General features: G+C 40.1%; 2 protein-coding genes across 7 annotated transcripts in view; one reads left to right on the top strand and one right to left on the bottom strand.

Moving 5' to 3' along the window:
- myo15b (myosin XVB) overlaps positions 1-18080 on the top strand; it is a 61154-nt gene extending 43074 nt beyond the window's left edge. Inside the window, exons 30-44 of the mRNA XM_039740350.1 lie at positions 20-129; positions 815-878; positions 1585-1657; positions 2523-2599; positions 3494-3570; positions 4380-4504; positions 6692-6786; positions 7094-7171; positions 7364-7460; positions 8975-9123; positions 10000-10121; positions 11204-11337; positions 13573-13706; positions 14974-15114; positions 17578-18080. Of these exons, the coding sequence (XP_039596284.1) occupies positions 20-129; positions 815-878; positions 1585-1657; positions 2523-2599; positions 3494-3570; positions 4380-4504; positions 6692-6786; positions 7094-7171; positions 7364-7460; positions 8975-9123; positions 10000-10121; positions 11204-11337; positions 13573-13706; positions 14974-15114; positions 17578-17811 (1710 nt within the window). The 3' untranslated portion in view covers positions 17812-18080. The remainder of the gene's footprint in view (positions 1-19; positions 130-814; positions 879-1584; positions 1658-2522; positions 2600-3493; positions 3571-4379; positions 4505-6691; positions 6787-7093; positions 7172-7363; positions 7461-8974; positions 9124-9999; positions 10122-11203; positions 11338-13572; positions 13707-14973; positions 15115-17577) is intronic.
- Positions 18081-21615: 3535 nt separating this feature from the next.
- recql5 (RecQ helicase-like 5) overlaps positions 21616-24676 on the bottom strand; it is a 90226-nt gene continuing 87165 nt past the window's right edge. For 4 of the 6 annotated variants that reach the window (XM_039739481.1, XM_039739477.1, XM_039739478.1 and 1 more), the window contains one exon: positions 21616-23841. In XM_039739481.1, the coding sequence (XP_039595415.1) occupies positions 23744-23841 (98 nt within the window). In that variant the 3' untranslated portion in view covers positions 21616-23743. The remainder of the gene's footprint in view (positions 23842-24676) is intronic. The other 2 variants (XM_039739479.1, XM_039739480.1) reach the window with 1 other exon arrangement.

Here is a 24676-nt window from a genome sequence, read left to right as displayed (position 1 = left end):
ATTATATTTGTTGTTTCAGGATGTAGGGGAGGATACGGCATTCAAAAACCCAGACGAATCTGTAACTGAGACCAGTGTGTTTAGCATGACTGAGTTTGCAATGAAATACTTCAGAGAAGTAGCAACCAAGTATGTACCTAGCTTTCTTACAACGTTTGGTCTTCACCCATGTAAATAATACTACACAGTCTAAACAGTAAATTTTAGGTTATGTATAACAAGGACACACAACAAATTGAACAATAAAATTAATAAAAAAAACACAAAAATCTGACACTTCCATTAACAGGCCATTCAAATCCTCCATATATTACTAAAAGCTCAGAAGATTTAAAAACATCTTTGTATTATATAAAGCTGAAAAACGGTTTCTGCATAATATGATTGAATCACCAAATTTAAACAGATTTAGTAGATTTAAAACAAATAATTGATTCATAAAAAATAAAACAATGGCTAGAATATGTATTAAAACTATTTCTTTTGATTTATACTCTGTGTTCATCTCTTAGTAACAACTTTCAATAACGCAAGCTCTTGCTTAGTTCACTAGATTAAGAATAGTTTCACAGGTATCTTTCCATGCATACCATTTCCAATATTTGATATTTTAATATCCTAACAAAAATCAGTTATTAATGTTAAAAGGCAGAATATTTGCATCAAAGGCCAAGTTCCAAGGTGTGCTATCTTCCAAACGTTATTTATTGTTATTTTTACACATCAGAAAAAAAGTACGCAGTTGGCTCATTTGTGAGTAACAATAAATAAGCTAACCATTTTTCATCTTCATATTTACCTTTTTTAAATTTAGGTTAGGATGGAAAGGTATGAGTGCAGAGGGCCACAGCTCGGCTGAAATGGTCCAGCATAGTAAGGTAGGTGTAATGGCCCAAGAACAGAAGCTTCACTGTCCTCTTTATTTACAATTTCAAAATTATCATTTTGTGTGACTTGTATGAAATGCCTCACTGTGATTGTTTGTTAAACTATCTTTATAAAACTATCTTTTTAAATAGTGTGTTCAGTGCATTATTTGACAATATGAATTTAAAGGAATATTTATATCAAATCATTAACGTGTAGCAGACATTGTTGGGGAATAAGGTCATCACCCCACACTCCATCATAATAGAGTCTACCTGGATGTCCCTATATATTCTATATTTATTTAGCATGGGAGGAGGCTGGTCTAATACAGAAACCCACTTGAAAGTAGCAAAACCTTTTAGAAGAAGTTGTTAGTTAGATGAAGTATTAGTTCACAAAAATATAAATATTATAAAAATATAAAGGTAGAGTTTATAAAAAAAGGCAGACTACAGTGCATTAGTCTAGGTTGACCCCTCCTTTTACTCTTCACACTGGAAGGAGTTTAAACTGCGCAGCAGACTGTTTACTGCGTATGGTAAGTCATTTCTTTAGTTCCTTTTGAATCGTCCCTTGCCCTGCTACTTATCATACATTCTTTCCTAACTTCCCACTTTCCCTAACCAATTTTTATGACCATTTGTTAGAAGAAGAAAAAAAAAGTAATTTTGCTACACTCATTGTCCCAACTTAGCTGTCATGTCTTTGCTGTAGGTTCCTATTCAAGAGTCACTTATTTTGTACTTGGATGGAGAACTGAATGAGCTTGCTGCTCAAAATTTCATGAGTGAGTATTAGAGGTGGTACAATATTTTTTCCTTGAGCTATATAAAGTGTGTTGTAAATGCAGATTCAAACTAGCAGTAGTGGGTAATGGGCTAACCATGGTGTAAAATATGAGTACTGCAGGATAATGTGTGCTACGAGACCATGAGTATGCCAGTGAGGTCCTCTGCACTCCAGCTTAAATGAATGTCTCTTGGAGTGTGAAGTGCTTGTTTGGGTTGGTGTTCACAGTGAAAGATGCTTTGTATAAAATAGATTCTGAGAGTAAGAGGCAACTTAATGATTTTCTTTTCTAAACAACAAGAGGATTCTGGAAAAATGTTCATAATAGAATATAGTACAGAAAATACAGAATAATCAGTCATTACCAGGTCACTCAAATGGCCAGCATTCTAAACTGTATGAATTGGTCCTTGCATGTAAAATCCTTTTGGATAATATTCACAATAAAGGGGCCCAGTAATTATTCATATATCACGAGCAAATCATTCTCAGTAAAAACACATGGGAGTGGGTAAATCTCAGTTAAGTTTTACTCGGTTGTACACATAAAGGACTTTGGGGTAATTACAGTTTTTCTCACCTCACCTTAAACACAATTCCTGGAACATCATTTACATAAACAATATGATATTTCTCTTTACAGGTTTGCACAAATATGGTTTACAATTGCATCTGGTATGTAAGCAACCAGAGACTATGAGTTAGTGGTATTTTGAGAATACAGATGGATTGTGTTTAAGCAATTGAGAAAAGCTAATTAACTTACTGTAAAAGAACTATATAAAATAATGATCAAAGCAGCAGCAATGCAACACCTAAAATATATTGTCAAGTCTCTGCAATTACTATTGCCTACTCCACAGATGTGATGCGTTTCATGGGTGACCAACCAACAGTGAAGCATCAGACAATGATGGACTGTGTGTATAGCATTCTTCAGGTTAGTTTCATGCATGCATTAAAATATAGAGACAGTGTCAAATATCTGGTGATCAAAAATGGTGCTGCTGGCCAGTGTCAGTGCCTTGCAGTTCCATCACCAAGGGAAATAAAAGCAGCAGGTTCTCCTCTGAAAGGACCCACTGGTCACATCTGAGGGATAGTGTTGTTTTTTTTTTTTAGATGTGTTTTCAGGGTTGGCTTCTCAATGGTAGAGAGGCTAATCCAAGAGGCTATGGTAATAGTGCTTTAGCTATAAATTAGATGTAAAACAATTTGTAATATGAATATTTTAAATATATTCATATTTTTATGTATTTAATATTTTAATATGTTAATGCATTTTTCCATAAGATAGATAGATATGGGGTACAGCCTGTGCCAAACAGATGTCCAACAGTAACCAGTCTTTGTGGCCGATTTGGGATCCCTCATGGATGGCGGGCTGGAGGAGTTTGGTCTTGTTGTGTGTCATGGGCTGTGGTGATGTTACTTCTTCAGCAGACTGTGGCCAGGTGCTTTCCTCCCCTTTACCATGGTTGCATAGGTTACCCATATTACTGCCACTGGCTTACATGGCAGCAAGTTACAGTTAGTCCAGGGTACTGCCCTGCTGCCATTCCCCTTTAAGATGAAACCCAGTGTGTCCTGCAGGTCCTTGCTTAAGTTTTGTTAAAAATGTCAAATATTTCATACAAAATGTACATTATTTCCCTGCTTTTATGTATCTTTTACATCTTTTTGTCTTATGATGGGCTGATAAAATGCACTCTGGGTATTAAATACGTCAAAGTTTAAGAATGTTTCACACATTGAGGTCTGGCACCTTCATATCCTAGTCAAATTGTTTTTGTTAGTTTTCCATTAAGTGATGTTATCACTTTTTATCTCATAGCTTGGCAAAGAGAAAGAGAGCCTCAGGGATGAAATCTACTGCCAGCTGATCAAGCAAGTGACATCAAACCCGCAGCAGTAAGCATTAATGTAATATATAGACAGTGGACTAACTTTATACAGTAATACGTATGCTGTAGCATTTAAAGCTTTTAGAGGCAGAAAATAAAAATGTTTTTAATTTTTAGAACATTACGGTGTCTATTTTGTGGCTTTTGGATGCTCTTTCTCAATACAACATCATTTTCATGTTTTGCAGTATTCAAAGTATGATGATACCATTACAATTAAAATTGTAAGGGGAAATAATGATGGAAAGCGCTTCAGAGCTATTATACATGTAGTTCCCTATCATGTGCCATATGTGCAGAACATAAACTGCACAAATTATTTGGAACAGTCTCACACATTTGAAAGAACCAGAACTGGGAAAACAAAAGTGTTAGCAGCTATAGCAAATGTATTTACTGAAAAGGTAACAAATAGCCCTCTGGTTTGTAGACAGCTTGGGTCAAATAGATGGGCACTATTAAAAAATACACACATTCATTTACTCTTCAGATTATTTACCCAAAAAGGAAGCTTACGTATGGTCTGAAAAAAGGTTACATTGCAAAGAATGGAATGTCAGTATTTGTCTAGTGCTGCAGATGCTACCAAAGACTGCTTTAAAAGGCTGACTGGAGATAACTAATGTCTGTGATAACCATTTTGTTACATTAATTTAATAAATGATTAATGTAATATCTGGCAAAAAAAAATCTAACAGTCCAGTTCAGGCAAGGTGATGTTCAGTAAGGCAAGTGTATAACCTATTAAAATAATTAATGAGTGAACTTCCAAAACACCGATCTAATTCTACCTTGCACTTGTATGTTTATTGCCAGACAGAGCTGCAGCCAAGGTTGGAGACTCCTGTATTTCATTACAGGAATTTTTGCATGTTCAGAAAATTTGTGGCCATATGTTACCCAGTATCTACGGGATGTTTCACATGATCAGGGTTTGCAAGGTAAGCCTAAGAGCACTTAAGTTTCCCACATTAAGTAACATAGAAATGTTACTATTTATTTAGATGTTAGCTCAGTGCACACTACAAATGGTTAAATGACACAGAAATCATCAATGCAGTTACAGGGTATATTAAAGTCAAAATGTTACATTTACAGAGCAGCCATGGCAATTATGCATATTACTGTTGATCACATATGAAACGTTTTAACTTGGTAAGACCTGTCAAAATAACATGAAAATGGATCTGGATTTGTGTCCAAGTAGTAAAGTTTAATGAACTCACTGATCAGCCTTTCAACCCCACCTTCAGTTCCACATATAAAACCTGCTCCTCACAATCTAGCAATAACTAAGATTTTCAAAAGGTGAACATTCTACATGGAGAACACCCTTCAAAAGGGCTAGCCTTAAAAAGTCCGATATGAAACACAGAGTAAATAACCAGCTCATTTAGCCTTACTTGGCTTCAGTTTGTTTTTGTAGCCAGCTTTTAAACATTAAACAAATCACTAGCGCTCATAATGTCTCACATGAAAAACAAAACCTTACCTGGAACAGGGATACCTGGACTCCATACCTGAAGCCGAGACTGAAGGTGGTACACACTCTATTTCCACTTTTACTGTTCTTCAGCTTTTGGTTTAAGACTGCTGCTTAGCTAATTTAAGTACCATCAAGGACAAAATTAAGCACATTGCCCACTTCCTCATATCATACCATTTATTGGAGCAAAACAAATCTCTGGCTCTCCCAAATTATATTATTACACAGGATGTCAATACCTGCCAGAAAATCCTCCATAGTAAAAGTAACAAGTGACATATTTTACTTTGGTGGCTTTTTAAACTTGAACCTGTATCTGTATTTAATGACATCCCGGTTAAATTCAGTTTTCTCTACACTTATTAAGTACAGTAGAGTCTCGCTTATACAACCTTTTGTATTATCTAACGTCCCACCGCAAAAAAAAAAAAAAAAATACGCATCAATCGGCAACAAGAACTGCAAGTTGCGAGCGTGAGTGTAGTCTATTTTTTGTTGCTCCCGACTCTGCCACAGCTAATTACAGTGGAACCTCGGTTTGCGAGCATAATTCGTTCTGGAAATGTGCTTGCAGTCCAAAGCACTTGTACAGTATATCAATGCGAATTTCCCCATAAGAAATAATGGAAACTCAGATGATTCGTTCCACAAGCCAAAACTATTCATATAAAAATGATTAATACAAATTGTAAAGTAAAAATACATAAAGCAAATTAACCTGCACTTTACCTTTGAAAATAATCATGGCTGGTGTGAGCGAGTTTCTAAACTCTTGTGGGATTACACCCAACTGGACGACACGCGGAAGAGCGTCCCAAAGCAATCGCAGTCTCCCAGCGCTGTAGCAGTTCGATGTAAAAGCCAATCCGAAAAGATCGCGGACATGCTATAAGCGCCTGCCGTTGATGGGTGATACAAGGAACAAGGGACATTATAAATGCGCAGGGCTCAGTATTACTTTCCCCCCGACCCTGCCTGACTGCTGTGTCTGTTTCAAGCTTAATAAAGCTGGTGTTGCTAAAAGTACTGAGACTCAGCTTCGAGTTTTCGGGTGCCAGACGGGGACTCGCATGTCACAGCACAAACACAGACACACGCAGTCACAATGCTGTAGTAAACCGTATACGCTCGTACGGATGTTGACTATATTAGTCACGGAGTTAAGGCTAGAAACTGCAATTAATTACATTAAGCAACAAGAAGCTGCTACAGGAATCGACATAATGATGCTAAAAAGATGGCAAGTCTTCACAGCAAAGAAACGGCACTCGTCAGGAAAGCAGACTTCGATCAAAAATGTCTTAAAAAGTTCAGTCCTGTGATGATTTAAAGTACAGTACATACTGTATTTAATGTCAGACAATTCTGTAACTAAGTTCATTTTTTCAGTTAATGTATTTTGTTGTAAAACATGATTATTTGGTTCGTAATGTGTAAAATTATAACATAGTTTGACGTTTAATAGGTTTTTCCGTAACACCTGCCATTATCCAACATTTTCACTTATCCGACGTTCGGCTGGCCCGTTTATGTCGGATAAGCGAGACTCTACTGTATATTGAAAATGTTATCCACTTTTATTTTCTCAAGCACAGCCAAGTCAAAAACCAACAATAATATTCGATTGTTACCATTTGTTTAGCAATTGCCTCCATGTGTGAAGACAACCTACAACAATCACAGATTTATGGTGGACGGAGACATCTGCCCACTCCGCTAGAAATTGAAGCTTTTTTGGTAAGTGGCCCTTAAGTTGCAGGAAAGTGTGTGTGAAACGTATATTTGGCACCTAAGAAAGTAATACAAATTCTTCTGTACCTTTTGATTTAACTTAAAAAAGCTGTGTTTCTGAAGGTAATTCTAATGCATTTTTCTAGACCAACTACAAAATTTAGCCTCTCAGGAAAGTGTAATGAGCGATAACATCACAGAATGTTTGGGTTAGAATGAATGTAAAGGTCAGATAATCAAAATATAAAAAAGAAAAGCCAATAAAATGTGTTAGAGCTATTTACTTGGAAGCTACTTTTTTCTTCCTTCGCAGAATGGGGAAACTTCAAGAGGTATCACTATTTATCTTCCTGGCAAAGTAGAGCATACCCACAAGACTCGCATGTTCAGCGTAAGTACTTCACAAGCTGTTTCTTTTGGGCAGTAAGGGCAAGCATTCAGGCCAAGTGACGTTAGAACACAATGTTGTACCCTGCCCTTCTATGCTGCTTTGGCTACTGTATGTTGAACAGTTAAACTACCAACAACAGAAAATGAATAATGTAGCTTCTTGAAATTGCTATCTTTGTTTTCTTATGTGTAGGTTGCAAATGAGATGTTGACAGAACTCTGTAGACAGATGGGAGTGATTCAGCCCTCTGAGATTAAAGAATTTTGCATCTGTGCCAACTATAAACAAGGCAAGTATTCAGATATTTTTTCAGATATTTTATATAAAGTGGGTCATTTGGTGCTTCTAAAAGGATGAGCCACTTGGTGACTATTGGCAAATAATGAATATTAATCGTAACAGTAGTTAGTATATGTTCGTTATTTTGGCCAGTCATCTTTGGTGTCCACATCTGCAAAGTGGAAATGCCTTTTTAGAAAAAGAAAAAATACTAAACATAATTAGTAATGGTAAGAATGAGTTGCTTTGTCCATGGTAGGGCATTCAGGTTGCTTAACACTAAAATTACCAAAGCCTGCAAAAAAAGCCTCGTAAATAGGTCCCACTTTAAATCCCTTTGCACCTCTCCATCAGCGTCTTTTGTCTTGTAAATTTGTCGATAAGCAGCAAACAGCCTGCTATCATAACCCCAGCCCCCCCCAATGCCGCACAGTTTTCTCAGCTCAAGTCTGTTTACCTGCGTGTCAGTTGCTTAGAGTTGGATAGAGTGAGAAGCCAAGCAAAAATGACCCCTTTTATAAATACTACATCGTTATCTGGAACACATGCATTTCATTTGTGTTTTGTGTCTACAACAATCTATGTAAACACATTTTGATTAGGACCAAAATGAATATGTACTTTACATGATGATTTGCTATGAAGGAACAAAGATGTATTACAAAAATGTGGTATGAAAACGAACACTGATGATTGGGAGCATGTGGTGATAACGCACTGCTACACCCACCACATGATGAAGTACCTGAATTGGGACCCAAGTGCAGTGGGCAACACCTCAGCAGCACACTGGAACAGTCTGAGGTTATTTTTTACCGTGGCTGGAGTGCCAATCCTGCCACCAACACCCAAGTTTTCCCTGCAAGTTGGAGGACCTGCTTTGTGGGGATGGATGCAGATTGTGAAGACATGAATGTTTTATTTTTTTGTAATAAATTACTCATACCCCTCCCAATGATTGTGCTTTTGGGGAGGGTCAATTCAAACAGTAAAACCAGCATCCTGTTGGTTATGAATACAAGAGTACCTCTGTTTAATTTTATGTATCTAGCTACAGTATGTTTGTTTTTTTTTTTTGCATTCCCCAAATGACTGACACTTACAAGTGTGTGTCATTTCTCACCAGAGTCCAAGTCTAAATATATCAGCATCTATGCACCTTCACACTGTGTCACATTTTCCTAGCATGCTTTCTTATAATAGCTTCATAGCACAACACCATATCCCAATGCCTTACCTTCATTGCATATCTGTTTTGGCCTTTGTCACCCTCACTAAGCCCAGATATTGTCAACTTCAAATAGTACTGAGCTACCAAAAAAAACAAGACAGAAAATTTACAGCTGCAACTAAATCGCACTTTTTAAAGAGAGGGGTGGAAAAAAAAAAAAAGTCATCCCAGTCATGGACAAGCAAAACATTTCATAACCAACATACAAAGAAGATTATGCTTGCCCTTTAAGGCAACTTAATGGGTAAAAAAAACAAACTAATTTATCTACCTAATATTATACTCTCCAACAGGACAGATTGTGCGACCCATTAGACCAGATGAATATCTAATGGATTTCATAGTAGATGACAGTGCAGTCACATTATGGTTTCAGCGTGTCATCTGGAAAGAACCTCTACACTTTGACAATGATCTTTACTTGGAAGTTCATTATAGACAGGTACAGTATACTATATATCTTTACAAACATAACATCTTTGTACTCTATAATGTGCTAGAATTCTCTACACAACTGTTAATAGGGACATCAGAAACATTTTGAAGATCCTCAGTCAAATTAATCTTGTAAAAATGCATTAGGACACCAAAGAGATTACTTAAAGTAATATAAATTCAATTCAGGCATAATGTTAATTACACTGCTGAAAGACTTATGGCAACTAAAAACATCAATAAACTATTTCTGATTTAAAAATAGTTATATATTTCACTTTATTTTAAACACCCAAGCAGTTTATACTCTGATAAAAACGTAGTCACAAACAGTAATTTGCATTTGCAAAAACAATTTACACGGTTTTAATCCGAGGAGACTCTGACCAACCTGGGTTCAGTTTGAGTCTTGTATAGGTGAAGTTACATGGAAGACGTGGACCTCTTCACAGATTACCAAAATGTACTTGTTTGGTTAATTAGAAACGGCCTCAGAGTGTGTGTGTGTGTGATTGTTAACAGTGAGTGTAGTCTGTGATGGTCTTCAGTCCTGTCTGGAATTGGTGCTTACTTGAAGTTGTTAGCGCAGTTCCATAGAGGTTAACGTATTAAGATTGTAAACAATAATTAATTAATGTAAATATTCAGAATTAGCAGACACTAAAAGTTAGATGACGTGTATATTTTTTTTAATTAGATTTAGCATTCAGTTGTTTTGTCATTTTATAAATAAGCATCTAGAACAAAATTTTAAAATTCCTGTTTCAGTGACAAATATTTTATGAGATGCCCATAGAAATAATCCTTTAAAAACCTATGGCTGATCATGTATTATTCTAGGTGTAACAATTACCTGTAGTGTTGTTGGTTTTAATTGCTTTAGGTCCTGAGTGACTACCTGGAAGGAAAGCTACTTTTGAACACCAGTGACTCATATGAGCAAGAAGCTGCAATACTGGCAGCCCTACAGCATTGCGCCAATGGCTCCAATTCAGAACCCTCAACGTAAGTTTATAAATGGAGAAAAAAAGAAACGGTATAGACAGTTCTACCAAATATATAGCACTGTTTGATTCAGTCTAAAGCTAAATGGTTGAAAAATATTTCAGACACATTTTGGGTAAGAGTGAGACACATTCAATAGTTAATACATTGTGAGAGTACAGAAACATTGCAAATACCCACACATAAGCAAGAAAATTGCAAAACTATGGTTAATTATTTTAGTATTGTGCTGTGAAAGCAAAAAAGGGAATTTAAGTTACTACTGATAAGGATTTTATAAATCTATAGCTACCTAAATATCAGCCAAGGTTATTTTTAAGACCTACGATAAAAGGAAATGTTATTTGTTCATTCATTTTCAAGTTTATCTTTGGGGATTTACTGTGATGAGATCACTGCTTCACATTAAAGTGGTTTCCGTAACACTGGTAGGTTGTGTGGGTTGCTTGCTGAAAATTAGGAATAATCTGCCCCCCTGGTGAAGGATAACTCTGGGGCGGTAGGCTAGATTGTGGATCTTCACTGGATCATCACAGAAGTCCTCCCCAGAAAAAGAGAAATCATATTTGTATAAATGCATAGACATACAGGTTTGTCCATACACTGTGCTGCCATCCTGGTGTGCAGGTACAGGATATACGTTGGGATGAATGGCCCAGACATTTTTAATGTTCTAATATAGTGCATGTGTACTAGTGTGATTCTGGACTGGGGTCCCTTTTCATATGGACCTTCAACAATCTCTCCATGAGTTACCAATACGATTCCAGTTTTTGGTCATAGTCCAAAGATGCAATAGGATCTGGAATCTGCCTTTGGTGGCTACATATACATTTGCCATATTGGACAGCTGCCACATTAATGGTGTGTTTCTATCCTTTCGAGCCATTACACCAAAAAAGCACAGCCCCCCTCGCCCCCCAAAAAACTTAAATTGCTTATTGGATTATTATACAATAGTGTATAGGGAAAACAATGAAAATACAGCATGAATTACTGTAGAGCGTGAAAAAGTCTACTACTGTGTATTTATTAGAAGTTGTTAACCTTCTCAAATACTTGTTTGTTTTCTTTCTTTATAGGCAGGAGATAAAGAAGTACATTCCTCCTTCCCTGATTGGAAGCATCAACATACAACATGTATTGAGTTCTGTGCGCAAACAGCTCAGTTCCATGCGCAGTCTCAGTTTCACGGATGCCAAAATACATTTTCTGAGTAAGTACTGTATATTAAACCTATGATTTTTAACATGATATCATTTATCTAATCTCATTTCTAGGTGACACTCACTGCTATGTGGAAGTGACTCCTTTTATTTTCCTAATAAAAGCAAGCTGCACAAATTTTGTGGTCCGAGTTTAAAAAATAAAATAAAATTAATACTTAAAATGACCAGATACTTAAAATACAGAAATTACTGGAGAAAACAATGGTCAGAAAAATAAATTCAAGTCTTTGCATTTTTTCTGGCACTGTAAGTGATAATCAGAAAAGCAAGTCCATCTAAACTTGATATTTTTATTATCAAATTACTAGCCAGATCGTCATTTTCGGGTGTTGATGAATACAGTATGATCAAAAGCAATTATAACAACCTTAAATTAACCTGCCCTGTTGCCAAGAGCCTACACCATATTTCATAGATAATAGATAGATTATTTTATCCAGGGCAGAAGTAATTCAGGAATTAATTACTGGGAAATCATGAAGATTTATGTTTGCATTTTTGAAATCCTACTCAAAATGTCTGCTGTTTTGAATTCTACAGCACATGCCAGTCAGGGAATTTCAAATTGGACTTGGATATCCTTTTGCTTTTATAACCCATGGGCAAAAAACTTCTCAATAGACATCCTCTGGCAGACCAAGGATAGCTGGTGTCAAAGGAACTACTGGAGATTTCCTAAAGTGGGGGCACACATTTGCAATGCCAACTCTTGTCACAGACAGCCACATACTGCAGAGAGAGGAGAGGTTAGGAGCAGGCACTGACACAGCGCATTGCTGCACCCACCACATGACAAACCACCTGAGGATCCCAGATTAGGACCCGAGTGCAGCTATACAACGGGTGACAGACACCTCATCATCACTCTAGTTCAGATGGAATGGAACAGTGGGGTGGGAGGATTTTTATGGTGGTTGGAGTGCCAATTCTGCTACCAACCCCCAGGTTTCCATACTGAAGGCAGTCTTTAAAAAAAGCATGCCAATTTTCCTGGTGTACTTACCCCTTAATGATTTTGAATTGTATCAAATTACAGAGTCTCAAAAAAATGGCGCAAACTCACCCCTCAAAATGTCACATGGCTGCTGACCAGCAACTTGCTTTTTTTGACCTTGAGCAAGCCATTTAGCCAGTAAAGGTTCACATTTTTAAAATCGGGGAAACAAGTGCTGTAGACTGTACAGTACTTTTAAACCAGCTGAAACTACCATTTCCTGTGAAAGTCCTTAAATAAAAGTGGGTTGTTACAACAGCCAATGACATGATCATTATGATATACAAAATGTGATGTTCAAGGTTTAATAAAGCAAGTTAATATTACAGAAGTGTTGGAGCAGGAAAAAAAAAGACAGACTTACAGATCTGATGTAACAGCTTGCCTTACGTTAATATTCAAACATGTCAGTGGCTCTTCATCTTGAGCAGCTCTCATAGATGTTGACAAAGCACACACTTACAGGCAGATTTAAGGGAGCAGCCATCTGGAGTGTTAGAGACATTTGTTAAAAAGTAATCACTGTTTATAAATGTATGCTTTACCATTTTAAATAATGTCAGATAAGCAACAATAAACATTTGGAGAAGATTATATAATCTGGATTTTTTTTTCTTTCTTCCGGGACTAGCGTGTATTAGGGTGAGGTCACATAGAAGTGCATCCAACATAAAACAAAGCCACAAGTTCATTTCCCATTCTGAGTCACTTACTGTATATCCTTGAGCGAGTCATGTGATGCTCAAGAGCTGCAGTATGAGAAATAATCCAATTGCTGTCCTGAGATATGAAGCTAAATAAATGTAAAAGTTGCTTCCAGTGGCAAGAATATTTTAAAAACAAAGTATATATAGTAATCTTTTTTTGTGACAGATTTTGTCATTTCAAAAATCATAATTAGGGTACACAGACTTTATTGTTGATGACTGATTTTCAAAATGATAAATGCTGGAAGAACTAGAACCAGGATGAAAGAAAAAAAAAAAAAGCCGTGTCTAAGTGGTTGCCTCATAAAAAGCATGTTAGATACCACAGTTACTGTCTCTTTTTTTAATCTATTCTGTCCAAATTTTTGCTTCCTTCAGTGCTGCTGTACGTTTTAGTGACAAGGTGCCTGGCAGTAGCTGCTAATTACTGCATATACTTTGTTCGTATGAATAATCATATTAATAGTTTAAATATTTATCATTGTGTGCCACTCTAACAAACTATTTCTTTGCTCTCCTAGCCAAAGTCAGCTCATTGCCACTCTTTGGGTGTAACGTGTTCCGGGTGCACAAAGTGAGCCCTCAGAAAATTGACGTTCCCTGCCTCGTTGCTGTCAATCAAGTCAATCTCTTTGTAGTAGACGGACAGACACAGGTAATCCTATCTTCATAAGTAAGCATCCTCATCACTCACTGCACCAAAACGTTTTTTTGTTTAAATCTGCAAGTTAGGTGATATGTAGCACAGCAAAGCCGTGTGTAGCCCTGCCAGCTCCTTGACCCAGTGTTGTTACCTGTGAGGCGAGTGTTCTCCACATGTCTGTGTAGGCTTTCCGCCATGTGCTCAGGTTTTGGTCCTGTGTGAGTGTGTGCCAGCATATGGGCAGATCGTGTGATGGACTGGCACCCTGTTCACCTGCCTGGAAATGCTGTGGTGCCCCACCAACCTGAATTAGTTGAGAACATTACGTTATCTTAGGTGATGTTATTGCACACATTCTGATGGAGCAGTTGCTGAATTTTGTGGAGGGAATTTAACGTATTGAAAAATGTGTACAACGGATTTTTGAGACTGAAAGGGTTTATTTTACAGCTGGATGACATTATCAGTTTATGCCAAAAAAAGGAACAATGGATAAACTGTGACTGATAATGCAGGTCCTTAATTTCACATCTGAGAAAGTTAAAACCAGATGAAATGTGATACAAATAAAATGATACTTGAAGAAACTGCTACTGACAGGGCCAAAAAAGGTGGCACGCCATCATATCTAATTTTATACAAAAATGTAAAGGATTAAGGGCAAAATTATTTCCTTTCTTAAAAGAGATCATTACCTTTTGTTTTTTGGCTGTCCGATGTCATTCTTTGGCACATGCTGGTCCATCTGTAGTTCTGCTTTCTTAAAGTAAAATATCGAGTAAGAAAAAAAACAGGCAACAGCATGAAAGAGAAAAAATAAATCATGAATTACATTTTAGTGCTGCAATGTAAATAGAAGCTTTTAAGCTGGAAGCTAAAGCACACTTGGGAGTCCACATCTGGATAATTTGGCAATAGAGACGTTCCTGAGAATGGCTACAATAGGAAAGAATGTTTTCAGCTGTGAAGGCAGCTGTTAAGGTGAGATGCCAGCTTGAACTACAGCACAAGGGCACAGAGGGCAGCGGATTAAGCATTAGAATTCTTCTTAGGGTGTCCATACATATGTGCAATAAATTTGCATGTAATATGGTAGACTAATCTTAGACTTCATATTTTACAAGTGTTTAGTGTATATGAATTGATAAACCTCTGGGTTGAATGGCCGTTCTTGACAAAACCTTTTACTATTTTGCTATGCAAAGCATTAAACCTGAATAACTGCTCTACCCCTCTAAACAACCTGCACTCTTGCACTGTCCTACTTTTGTGTCCATAGGAAGCACTGCTTAGAATACCACTGCAGAATGTGCTTTCAATAAGGTCCGAGAAAGCAAAGAAGGGAGACAAGCTTCATGAAGTGAAGGTCACATATGGGACGCCTAGTGCTCCTGAACTGATCGTCTTCAGTGTCAAGCAGGTATGTCTACAGCCGTCACACACAATCACTGCCCACGCTCCATCAGTAGTCTGTTTGATAAAATTTGGACATGTCCTCCAGCAAGTGTATTAGATTATAAATAACTGCAACCCAGAGAGCCGTGCAGTAGTTAGCACCTGACTGTAGTTCAGGTGTTTGAACTACACTCATGGCCAAAAGTTTGGAGAATGACTCAAGTGTTGGTTTTCACAAAGTTTACTGCTTCAGTGTTTTTAGATCTTTTTGTCAGATGTTTCTCTGGTAGACTGAAGTAGAATTACAAGCATTTCATAACTTTCAAAGGCTTTTATTGACTATGATATTCAGTTTATGTGCAGAGTCCATATTTGAAGTGTTGGCCCTTCTTTGTTTTTCAAGACCTCTGCAATTTGGCCCGACAGGCTGTCACTCAATTTCTGGGCCAAATTCTGACTGATGGCAGCCCATTCTTGCAAAATCAATGCTTGGAGTTTGTCAGAATTGGTGGGTTTTTGTTTGTCCACCAACCTCTTGAGGATTGACCACAAGTTCTCAATGGGGAGTTTCCTGGCCATGGACCACAAATTTTGATGTTTTGTTCCCTGAGCCACTTTGTTCTCACTTTTGCCTTATGGCCACCAAACTGTTCTTAGATGGATGGGAGAAGTTGCTCTCTGCGGATGTTTTAGTACCAAAAAGTTCTAAAGACACTGAAGCAGCAAACTTTGTGAAAACCAATACTTGTCATTCTCAAAACGTTTGGCCACAACTCTACATTTGAAAGAGCAAGCTGATAGCCGACGGAGTCTTCTCCAAGTGTGAAAAACGAATTTTGTTTTGTCAGAAAAGTGACTGAACTGGAGCCGACTTTAAAGGTTCAGACTATCACTCAAGAGGACAGAGTTCATGATCATACAGTACCAGCCAAACTTCCTGTAACAGAATACATTTAAAAACATTTGCTGTCTTTTTCCTCACATGTACCTTCAGCGCTTTTCCTCTACAGTATATCTTTGCACAACTGAATGTCTCTCGACTGGTTGCTCCCTCTCTTGAGCGTGTTACTTCTCAGTCCCTGTCATTATTCTCGAGCTGCCTTTCAATTTGTCTTTGAAGACGACGGTCAGCCAGCCTCCTCTACCGTTACTCCTCCTCGTGTGCGTCACCAAAGCCAAACTGACTAATCGGATTGCACGGAGGAGGAACAGGATGCACACACATGATCTTTTCATCATATTGTTGATGGATTATTTTATCAACGGTCTCTTTCAACAAATATTCTTAATATGTCAAAACCACGACTTTCTATTCAAACGAAAGTGTTTAGGAAATAACAGTAGAGAGAGTTAAGTGTGGATCTGTTGTACCAAACTAGAAGCTGAATGTTATAAAGCAGTGACGAGAGGAGGAAGATTAGGAAATTGACAGCTTATATGATAAAAAGAAAGTCAAAGAATTTTTTTATTTTTTTTTTAAAAACCTTGCTTAATGGAACAACTTCATCCGACAGCAGGTTGAGCGAGCAAACTAATTTACAAAACGAGTCTGAATCACCCCAGGTAAGGGTTGTGTGCTGCACTGGCTCTGAAATGGAATAAGGACTGAAGGTGCCTACAGTATATAGAGAAACAATCTCTCTGTTATACAAAACAAACTTGCCACACGATGTGATCTTTTGAAGAGAGACAAAGAGACAGTCACGTCCCACGTGATGGACAAGTCACGTCATACTTACCACCGTCACATGCAATCCCGTGATGCACATGCAGAGCAGGTTACAGATAAGGGAAGTAGGAAAATTCGAAAGTCTCTAAAAAATGACAGTATAGATTGCATTAGCGCAAACTGTCTGAAATTACTAAATAACAGAAGAGCGAAAAGAGATCGAATATTCAGGCTTTTAAACGTTTGCAGCTCCACACGAGAGGAAGATCACGCGGCACGGCGGCCGCAGCAGAAGGCCAACAGCTTCTCGAGCAAAGAGGAGGTGAAAGAAAAGAAAAGAAAAAAAACACCTGTTACTTGTTTCCCAATGTGTCACCATTTAAGGGGGGTTTTGGAGGAGCGACTGTGTCTCCATGGGGTGCACTTAGCCCCCTGTTTACAACGGTGTCTACCGCTGGCTTTGGAAGGGTAGGCGAGCAAATTGCAGAAAATGCATGAGGGCAGCAACTGCTCGAGCAAAGAGGAGTTTAAAAAAAAAAAAAAAATGCATTTGTTTCTCAGTGTATCACCGTTTAAGAGGGGCTTCAGAGAGGCAGCCGCTGGCAGTGGGCAAAGCCCCCTAGTAACATCTTATAATAAACATGTAGCTGCAATACTCTGCATGGTTGGTATGATAATAAAGCCTCTTGACAAATTTCTTTAGTGGAGGGACTCCTTAAATTCATTTTTATGACGTGTTTAGTAAATTACTTTTAGTGTTAAGGGTCTAAAATTCAACATTCGGTTTGCATAATACTTTTTTTTTTTTTAATCTTGTAGGCAAAAGAGCTGTGCCATGTGATTGCACTCATTATGGAGAACGCTGTCAGCACTTCCAGTAGTCTTTCCGGCTCTGAGATGGGAATGCCGCCATCAAGAGAGAGCAGAGCACCCACTGTAAGCAGTGCGAGAAACGTGCCCAGGGGGCTCCCCTACATGAAGCCCATGCCATCTCCTACTGCGCATAACCTACCAGGTGCCCAGGAGTCAGCAGCCATGTTCTCAATGTATTAAAGAATCACTTGCTGAAATCGAGCAGGAGTGTTTAAAAAGTATTCAGACAGACCACAGCTGCCTTAATCCTCCTCTCACAATGAGACCCCCAGACGTTTAACTTGTTCAGTGACAGTGAGGATTCTCTGGCCACACTCGGCTCGTGTTGTTAACTTTTCAAACACTCCTGCTGTATTCAGCTCTTTCTCCATCAACTTATTCAGTAAAGATTCCTAAAGACCCTCGTTATAAAATCTTATCATACAAATAAGTAAACTGCTGATACTGAATTGATGTTAATTATGCTTAAGATGAACACTAAATTATTTTATTCCTTTTCTAAACCTGAAACGGGTAAAAGAATGTATATTATATATTAAACCAAAACTGTATTTTACTACATAATAATATAAAATGTAAATCATTACTAATGTTTTTTAAAGCACTGCTGCTGCATGATGTTCTTTTCACAAGATTAGTTCAGTAAGGAAATAAATGTAAACCACACTCAGTCCAAAAGTGAAAGCCATGGGTAAAGCAAGTGATCCTAGAAATCTGCAACAATTGAATTGTTTTCTAAAACTAAACCCACCGCCTGTGGCCGCATTGCTGCTCAACAGTCTTTAGAAAACCAGGACTGCACTGAAGGAACAAAAAGAAACAAAGTCTGGACCTACCGGGGCCACCTGCCCAGGCTCCGAGGGGCTGCAGTAGCTGCTGGTGTTCACAGATCCGAGGTTCAGCTCATCTCACCCAGACATACCTGCGGCCTTACATCTCAGCCAAAGAAGTGGACACAATGCCAACCGGTCCCCCTGCGAAGCGCCACTTAAAAAGGTCACATTAGCAGGTTTAGGAGCTCCTCAAAGTGACACTTCTTACTTCTCAAGAATATCCTCACTTGAGGTCAGTGGCTGGCTGCCCTACAACACCCCAAACCCAAGATCAGCCTGGGTGATGTCCTCACCAAACGACAAACCCCCCCCCAAAAAGGGCTTCATTTTGGCATGCTGGTCCTGCTCTGTCAAATCTGGACACCCTCCTGCTAGCACTGCCTGGAATCCCTTCACAGGGTTGCCGTTATGACGGGTACAGACTACCAACTTGAATGCTGTACATTCAGACTCATTGTCCATGTCCTCTCCGAGTGTGGCAACAAACTTTTGTTGGGCAACACCTCTGTTTTGAGCCAGCTCAGCCCCTCTCATTTCCAGAGTGTTGAACATCGAGGCTAAAACAGCTAGAAAGTCCATCACTGTCCTCTGGTGCCATCTACACTTGTAAGAAGCCATGTGCTTGAATGTGGTGTTTGTTGTGGACCAACCATGGCTACCACAAATGACGAGAGACAATTCATTGATTGGATTTGGAGTGGGCATCAAGCTTAGCCTGAGCTCTTCATCATTTCCCACAAGTACTCAAGTCTCCCAGTAGAGGGCACTCTTCCAATTGCCAAGTCCAGTATTGTGACGTGTTCAGTGCAGATTCATGTAGAAGATGGTCTTTTTTTCCTCTGTAACTTGCATTAGGTTGGCTCTCTTGTCCAGTGCTATCAACTCCAGCCTCTGGCTTCTGCTGGGAGAGAGAGAGAGAGAGAGAGAGAGAGAGAGAGAGAGAGAGAGAGAGAGAGAGAGAGAGAGAGAGACCACCCTGCTCAAGATGTCCGAGTCCAGAGAGGCAAGTCTGACATGAAGTGCTGCTTTTCAAGCTCCTATGTGAGTCTCAGCTTATCTCCTGTTGAACTTGATACCCCAGTACCTCCACATCCATACCCAAGTGACGCCGCCTTTCTCCAGCCATCATTCGGACTCCAACACGCTTGGCTCCAGAAAGTACTAGTGGGCAGTGGGCACACGCAGCTGTGCCAGTCAGATATTTAGTTTCTAACTGAAAATAAAAGACCTGCCTTGTCCTTCCACCCGTCAGCATGAAGTTAAACAGCAAAAAAGATACAGAAGATCACGTTTTGTTTTTTGGAAGTGAAACAGACATTTAAAACACTTACTGCTGCTGTAAGCGGCGCACTTTAGAAGTCGAGTTTGCTTTAAAAAAATAATAAAATAAAATACAAATTTTTAGTCAGTAACGTGACCAGATTGTAACCTACCTCAGCAGCGTTGGGTACAAGGTTGACGCTGGTCGAGTGACTGAGACAAATTACATTACACAACTGTGGAGAAGGTGGAAGAAGGAACTGACAGCAACCAGCTTGGTGGGACCAGAACAGGCCAGGTAGCCATTAGAAGGGGCACAGATATCTGCCACACTGCTGGCACTACAAGTGGCTCTCGTTTTTTTGTTTTTATTTCTTTATGTACTTTTAGTCTTACTTTAAGAACAAAGGACAGAATTCATGCCATGGAATATTTCAATTTTCTGTATACAATAATTAAACTTCACGCCCTATGACTGGCCGGTGTTCCTTCCAAAAGAACAGGCGGACCACCGAGGATATCAGTAAGCCGCAGACACAATGGACTGAATGAGGACAGGAGAAAGTCACCTTAGAGAATGGACACATCAGGACATGGGCACAAGGTGAAGTGGGGATGGACCCCCTTAAAAGGTGGGAGTAATTGGGGCTTTCCAAAACAGTCATATATGGAAGGCACTATATTATATACAGGTAGTGGGGGGTAATGACAGGACAGATATGAAAGGCACTATATAATAAAGCAATATATTACCTGGGCACCACATATCACTGAGAGAGAGAGACCCCCGATATTAAGGGCACCACATAATAAATAGATAAACAGATTAGAAAATGTGACAAAAGGCACCATATACCGTATTTGATAAGGTGCTGCAAGAAATGTGAAAGGCACAACGTATTAGGCTGTATGAGTAGAGGCACTGAATAATACAAAGGGCGATATGAGAGAAGACATTACATTAGACAGTTCTAAACAGCACTCTGTCAGATAGGAAAAGAAAAGTCTGAATATTAGTGTACTAAATAACAGGTAAGACATGAAATCAGACAACATGAAGAATGACACTGCAGCTTTACATACATACAGTACATTAGATAGATGACAAAAGGTACAATATGATGATAGGCAGGCAGATAGATATGAAAGGCACTATATAAGAGGATACTACATTAGACAGCCTGATGGGGCCTTCAAGGCGGCCCCTTCTACCTGCACAACCACACGGAAGGCAAAAGGTACAAAAACGTGCGACTTTAATGACAAAGACTCTCAGAGAGGGGACACCCAAAAAGGAGAAAAGAGAAGCTGAGTGACAAGCTGCCAGGTCCTCGGCCCACCCACTGGCACAGTACAGATTAGATATTAATGGTGCTGTATAATAAATAGTTAGGAGAAGCACTAGAGAGAGATGGATGGAAAAGAAACCACAAAAAAAATAATTTCTAAAAAAGTCACAATATAAACACGCAGACATATAAATATGTAAAGAGGACAAAGATAGGACAGTTACCAGACAAGAGTGCTGTATCACAGACAGCCACTAAATGTGACGTCCACAGATCAAAATACCACAACATAAGATGGCTGTTCATGGCTCTGAGTGCCAGACAGGAAAGTCGCCATATTAGAAATGAAAAGCACTAGCGATACCCAGATAGAAAAGGCGCTATATAATAGTTAGGAGATCCTAGGCCTAAATACAAGAACGACGCCTTTTGTAATATTCACACCGATATGAAAGGCGCTATATATGAAGCTTCTGTCTCCTGCACGCACACCTGTGTTACGAACGCTGGACGCGGTGAGCTGGCAGCATTTCAAGTACAAACTCGAAGGCAGGGGGCCGCCCCAGGCTCTTCTCGACCTCAATAAGCACAACACACATAACTGGGGTTCATCAATAGCTTTTTATTGCTTCTTTCTGTTACATTAGCGTTTGCAGAGAATTCTGCCAATATGGCCGATAAGGCATCTCCGGTCACAGTGTAGAGGTTTCTCACCTTAAGTGAGTTGTAGTGCGGACCACCAAGGTGACGACAGCGCTGATGGACTTAACTTTCACTCTCAACTTGCTGTTCTTAAATTGCAACGTTTGTGAAAAATACAAACAAGAAAATCCATAAGAGTCCAGTCAAGTCACTGCGGAATACAAACTCGAGATACGCAGACTCGGCTAAGGCGGTGGTCCAATGCCAGGAGGTCACAAATGTCACTTCTCATAACCAAGAAAACAATTGGGGGGGAAAAATAAATAAACACAATCAAGTGTTCTGAAAGTGCCTAATCATGCAGGGATTTCGCTCCTAACCGATCTTCTCAGATGAGCTGCAACGACTACTCAATCAGCTAACAATTCAAGTTCTTCTCTTTACCAGTAGACCTTAAGTTTTGTCGATGCGGCCCACCGCAGGCGGACCGAAGACCACCAGCTGCGCCCAGCATGTCCCAGTACCACAGACGAGGAGGCCCGCGTGACATCATGTGTCCGAGTCGGCCAGTTGAGCTCACACAAAACGTGAAATGTCAGCGTCACTCGGGATGAGGCAAACGTCCATCGAGAAGAAGCAGAAAATTGGGAGTCGAAGGTAAACAACTCATCTTTTTTTTTTGGCGCCATGCATCGAGATTCCAACAATTCACATTAAATGGGATATTTGTACACGTTATTGGCCTGAACGTCATCTCACCCTGGCATGTAGAACGTCTCCTTTGCTGCGGCTGCCGCCTACAAGATGGCCAACTGCGACACCAGTTTTCCCAAACGAACATCAATGCCGAAACATAAATTGGAATAATTATAAAGTGTCATAAAATGGAGCCTCGTTAGTAGTTTGATATCCTTAAATCAAATGTGGCCTGCAGATCCACAGCCAGACACCAAATGTTCAAACACGGGACAAAAACGAAACACGTTGACGCATTCAACATTCAATCGTGCAACAGCAATCTGCTGAATACAAACACGGTGTTGGAAAAACTCGCATCCTTCTGAAGGACAGCCAATAAAACGGAAAAAACTACACGGAAACGAGTCCTGAAGATCTTCGGCCAGCAACAACTCAACGATTTCGGTCCCCGCGTCTCCAGAACGTCCATTACGATGATCAGACACGGCAGTCCACCAAACACATAAGTGGGCTTTCGATGAAAACGAACTCTTGACGCCACGAAGGGGGTCCTGTAGGCCGGGAACGACTCCACGATGAGACTCTTTCGACATCCATTACGAGGGTCCCACCGAGTCCCGTACTCTCGCTTGGCGGTGCACCACAGCTGATGAATACTAAAGTGGGCTTTTGGGGAAAAACAACTGACGGCAAAGAGTAGGAGACTTGAAACGGTTTATCGATTTGTACCAAGCTGAGGGTCTTCAGACAGGAACGGCGTTACCCATTCTTTACGATGACCCACAAAGAGTTATGAACTCGCATTCGCAACTCCGGCAATCCGCTAAAACGCAAAAGTGGGCTGTCTATGAATTTACTTTGCACCTATTCGAGCGGAGAAAACGAACCCTGAACCCTAAACCGTACGTCGGCCCGTAGATCTTCAGCCAGGAGTGTTTCGACAGCGTCAGCCTGATCACAAAGACACGTGCACCTACATTTAGTGGGGTGCCACCGACCCGAGGTGGGCTTTCGAATAAAACTGTCATCCTACATTTTACAGCCAAGTGGCGCGCTCTCCAGCCATGCATTCGGCGAAGTGTTTCTGTTTATTGTTTTAAACGTCCCCCCGTTCTGGACACAAAGTGCACACTCCTCTCTCCGTCTCTGTCACTTGCGCCAGCATCCATACTGGCCACGAAAAAAAAAATAATAATTTTGAAGGGATAGAGTTGAGTTGTGCCCACTGGGCAGGCGATCGTCCCACCAGGTCCAATTCACTCCTCTCCTCCACGACGTTCTCAACCCTAAAAGCAGCTTCCACCGAGGATTAAAAAGGGGCAGCAGGTGTTGCGATGGAGGACTCGGTACCTTCCAGAACATTCCCAGCCCCTCCGCCGTACCACAGCGTCAGTCTTTGCCCTGCAGGTAACTCCAGTCATCCTCGCTGTCGCACTTCTGGTGAGTCCTGAAGAAGCTCTTGATAATCTTCAGGGCCGACTCCTTGACTGGTGAACCCCCCAAAAAACAAAAAGAAAGACGAGAAGTGAAGTCAGCGGAGCGCTCAGACCAATCAACCGTCAGGGGGTGGGGCCTAAACAGACGTCAACAGAACAGTGGTCTGCAAAGTCCAGACCTGGGCAAGGTGGCCTAGCGGGTCAGCCACTGGGGCGCAAAAACTACAAGAGCGTGGACTCAACAACAAATAAAAAACACAAGTGGCATAAACGGGGAAAACAGCACGCCCAAAATATACCCTGTGATGGACGGCACCCTGGCAGGATGTGTGGCCAAAAGGAATGGAAAGGAAACCCAGATGTTCTCCTCAAGAGGTTGGCAGAAGATGAATAGTGTGTTGGCATCCCAGTGGGCATGGAGTAGAGACTGCTAACCGGCTGGGAGGCCAGTACATTGGGAGACAATGGGGCACAGCTGTGGTAATCCCCCCTGGTACAGTAGATGGCAGCACCCCCCTCTGTCAAAATGTTTTTGTGATCTGAGCAGATCAGCATTACTGAGACCTTCGCCCTCCTCCTCCTCCACGTTCAGATATCGTATGGTGGGCGCGCGTAAGCTGGGGGTGTGTTGGCTCATTTTGTATCATTACAGTCAGTCAGCCATAAAGGGCATAAGGGAGGAACAAACCCCGGGTAGGGTGCCAGTCCATGGCAGGGTAAACACCCACAGGCCAGCTTAGGATCGCCAATCCACCTGACCTGCACGTCTCTGGACTGTGGGAGACCTCACACACACCACCCAGAGAAGACCGGACAATGCAAACCCTGGTCTCCTTACTGCCAGGCAGCAGCACTACCTACTGCACCACAGTGCCACCCTCAGTAT

Source organism: Polypterus senegalus, chromosome 17 (assembly GCF_016835505.1).
Source record: "Polypterus senegalus isolate Bchr_013 chromosome 17, ASM1683550v1, whole genome shotgun sequence".
Lineage (NCBI taxonomy): Eukaryota > Metazoa > Chordata > Cladistia > Polypteriformes > Polypteridae > Polypterus > Polypterus senegalus.
Note: the sequence above shows the minus strand (reverse complement) of the source record. Positions and strands in the feature narration are given on the sequence as shown.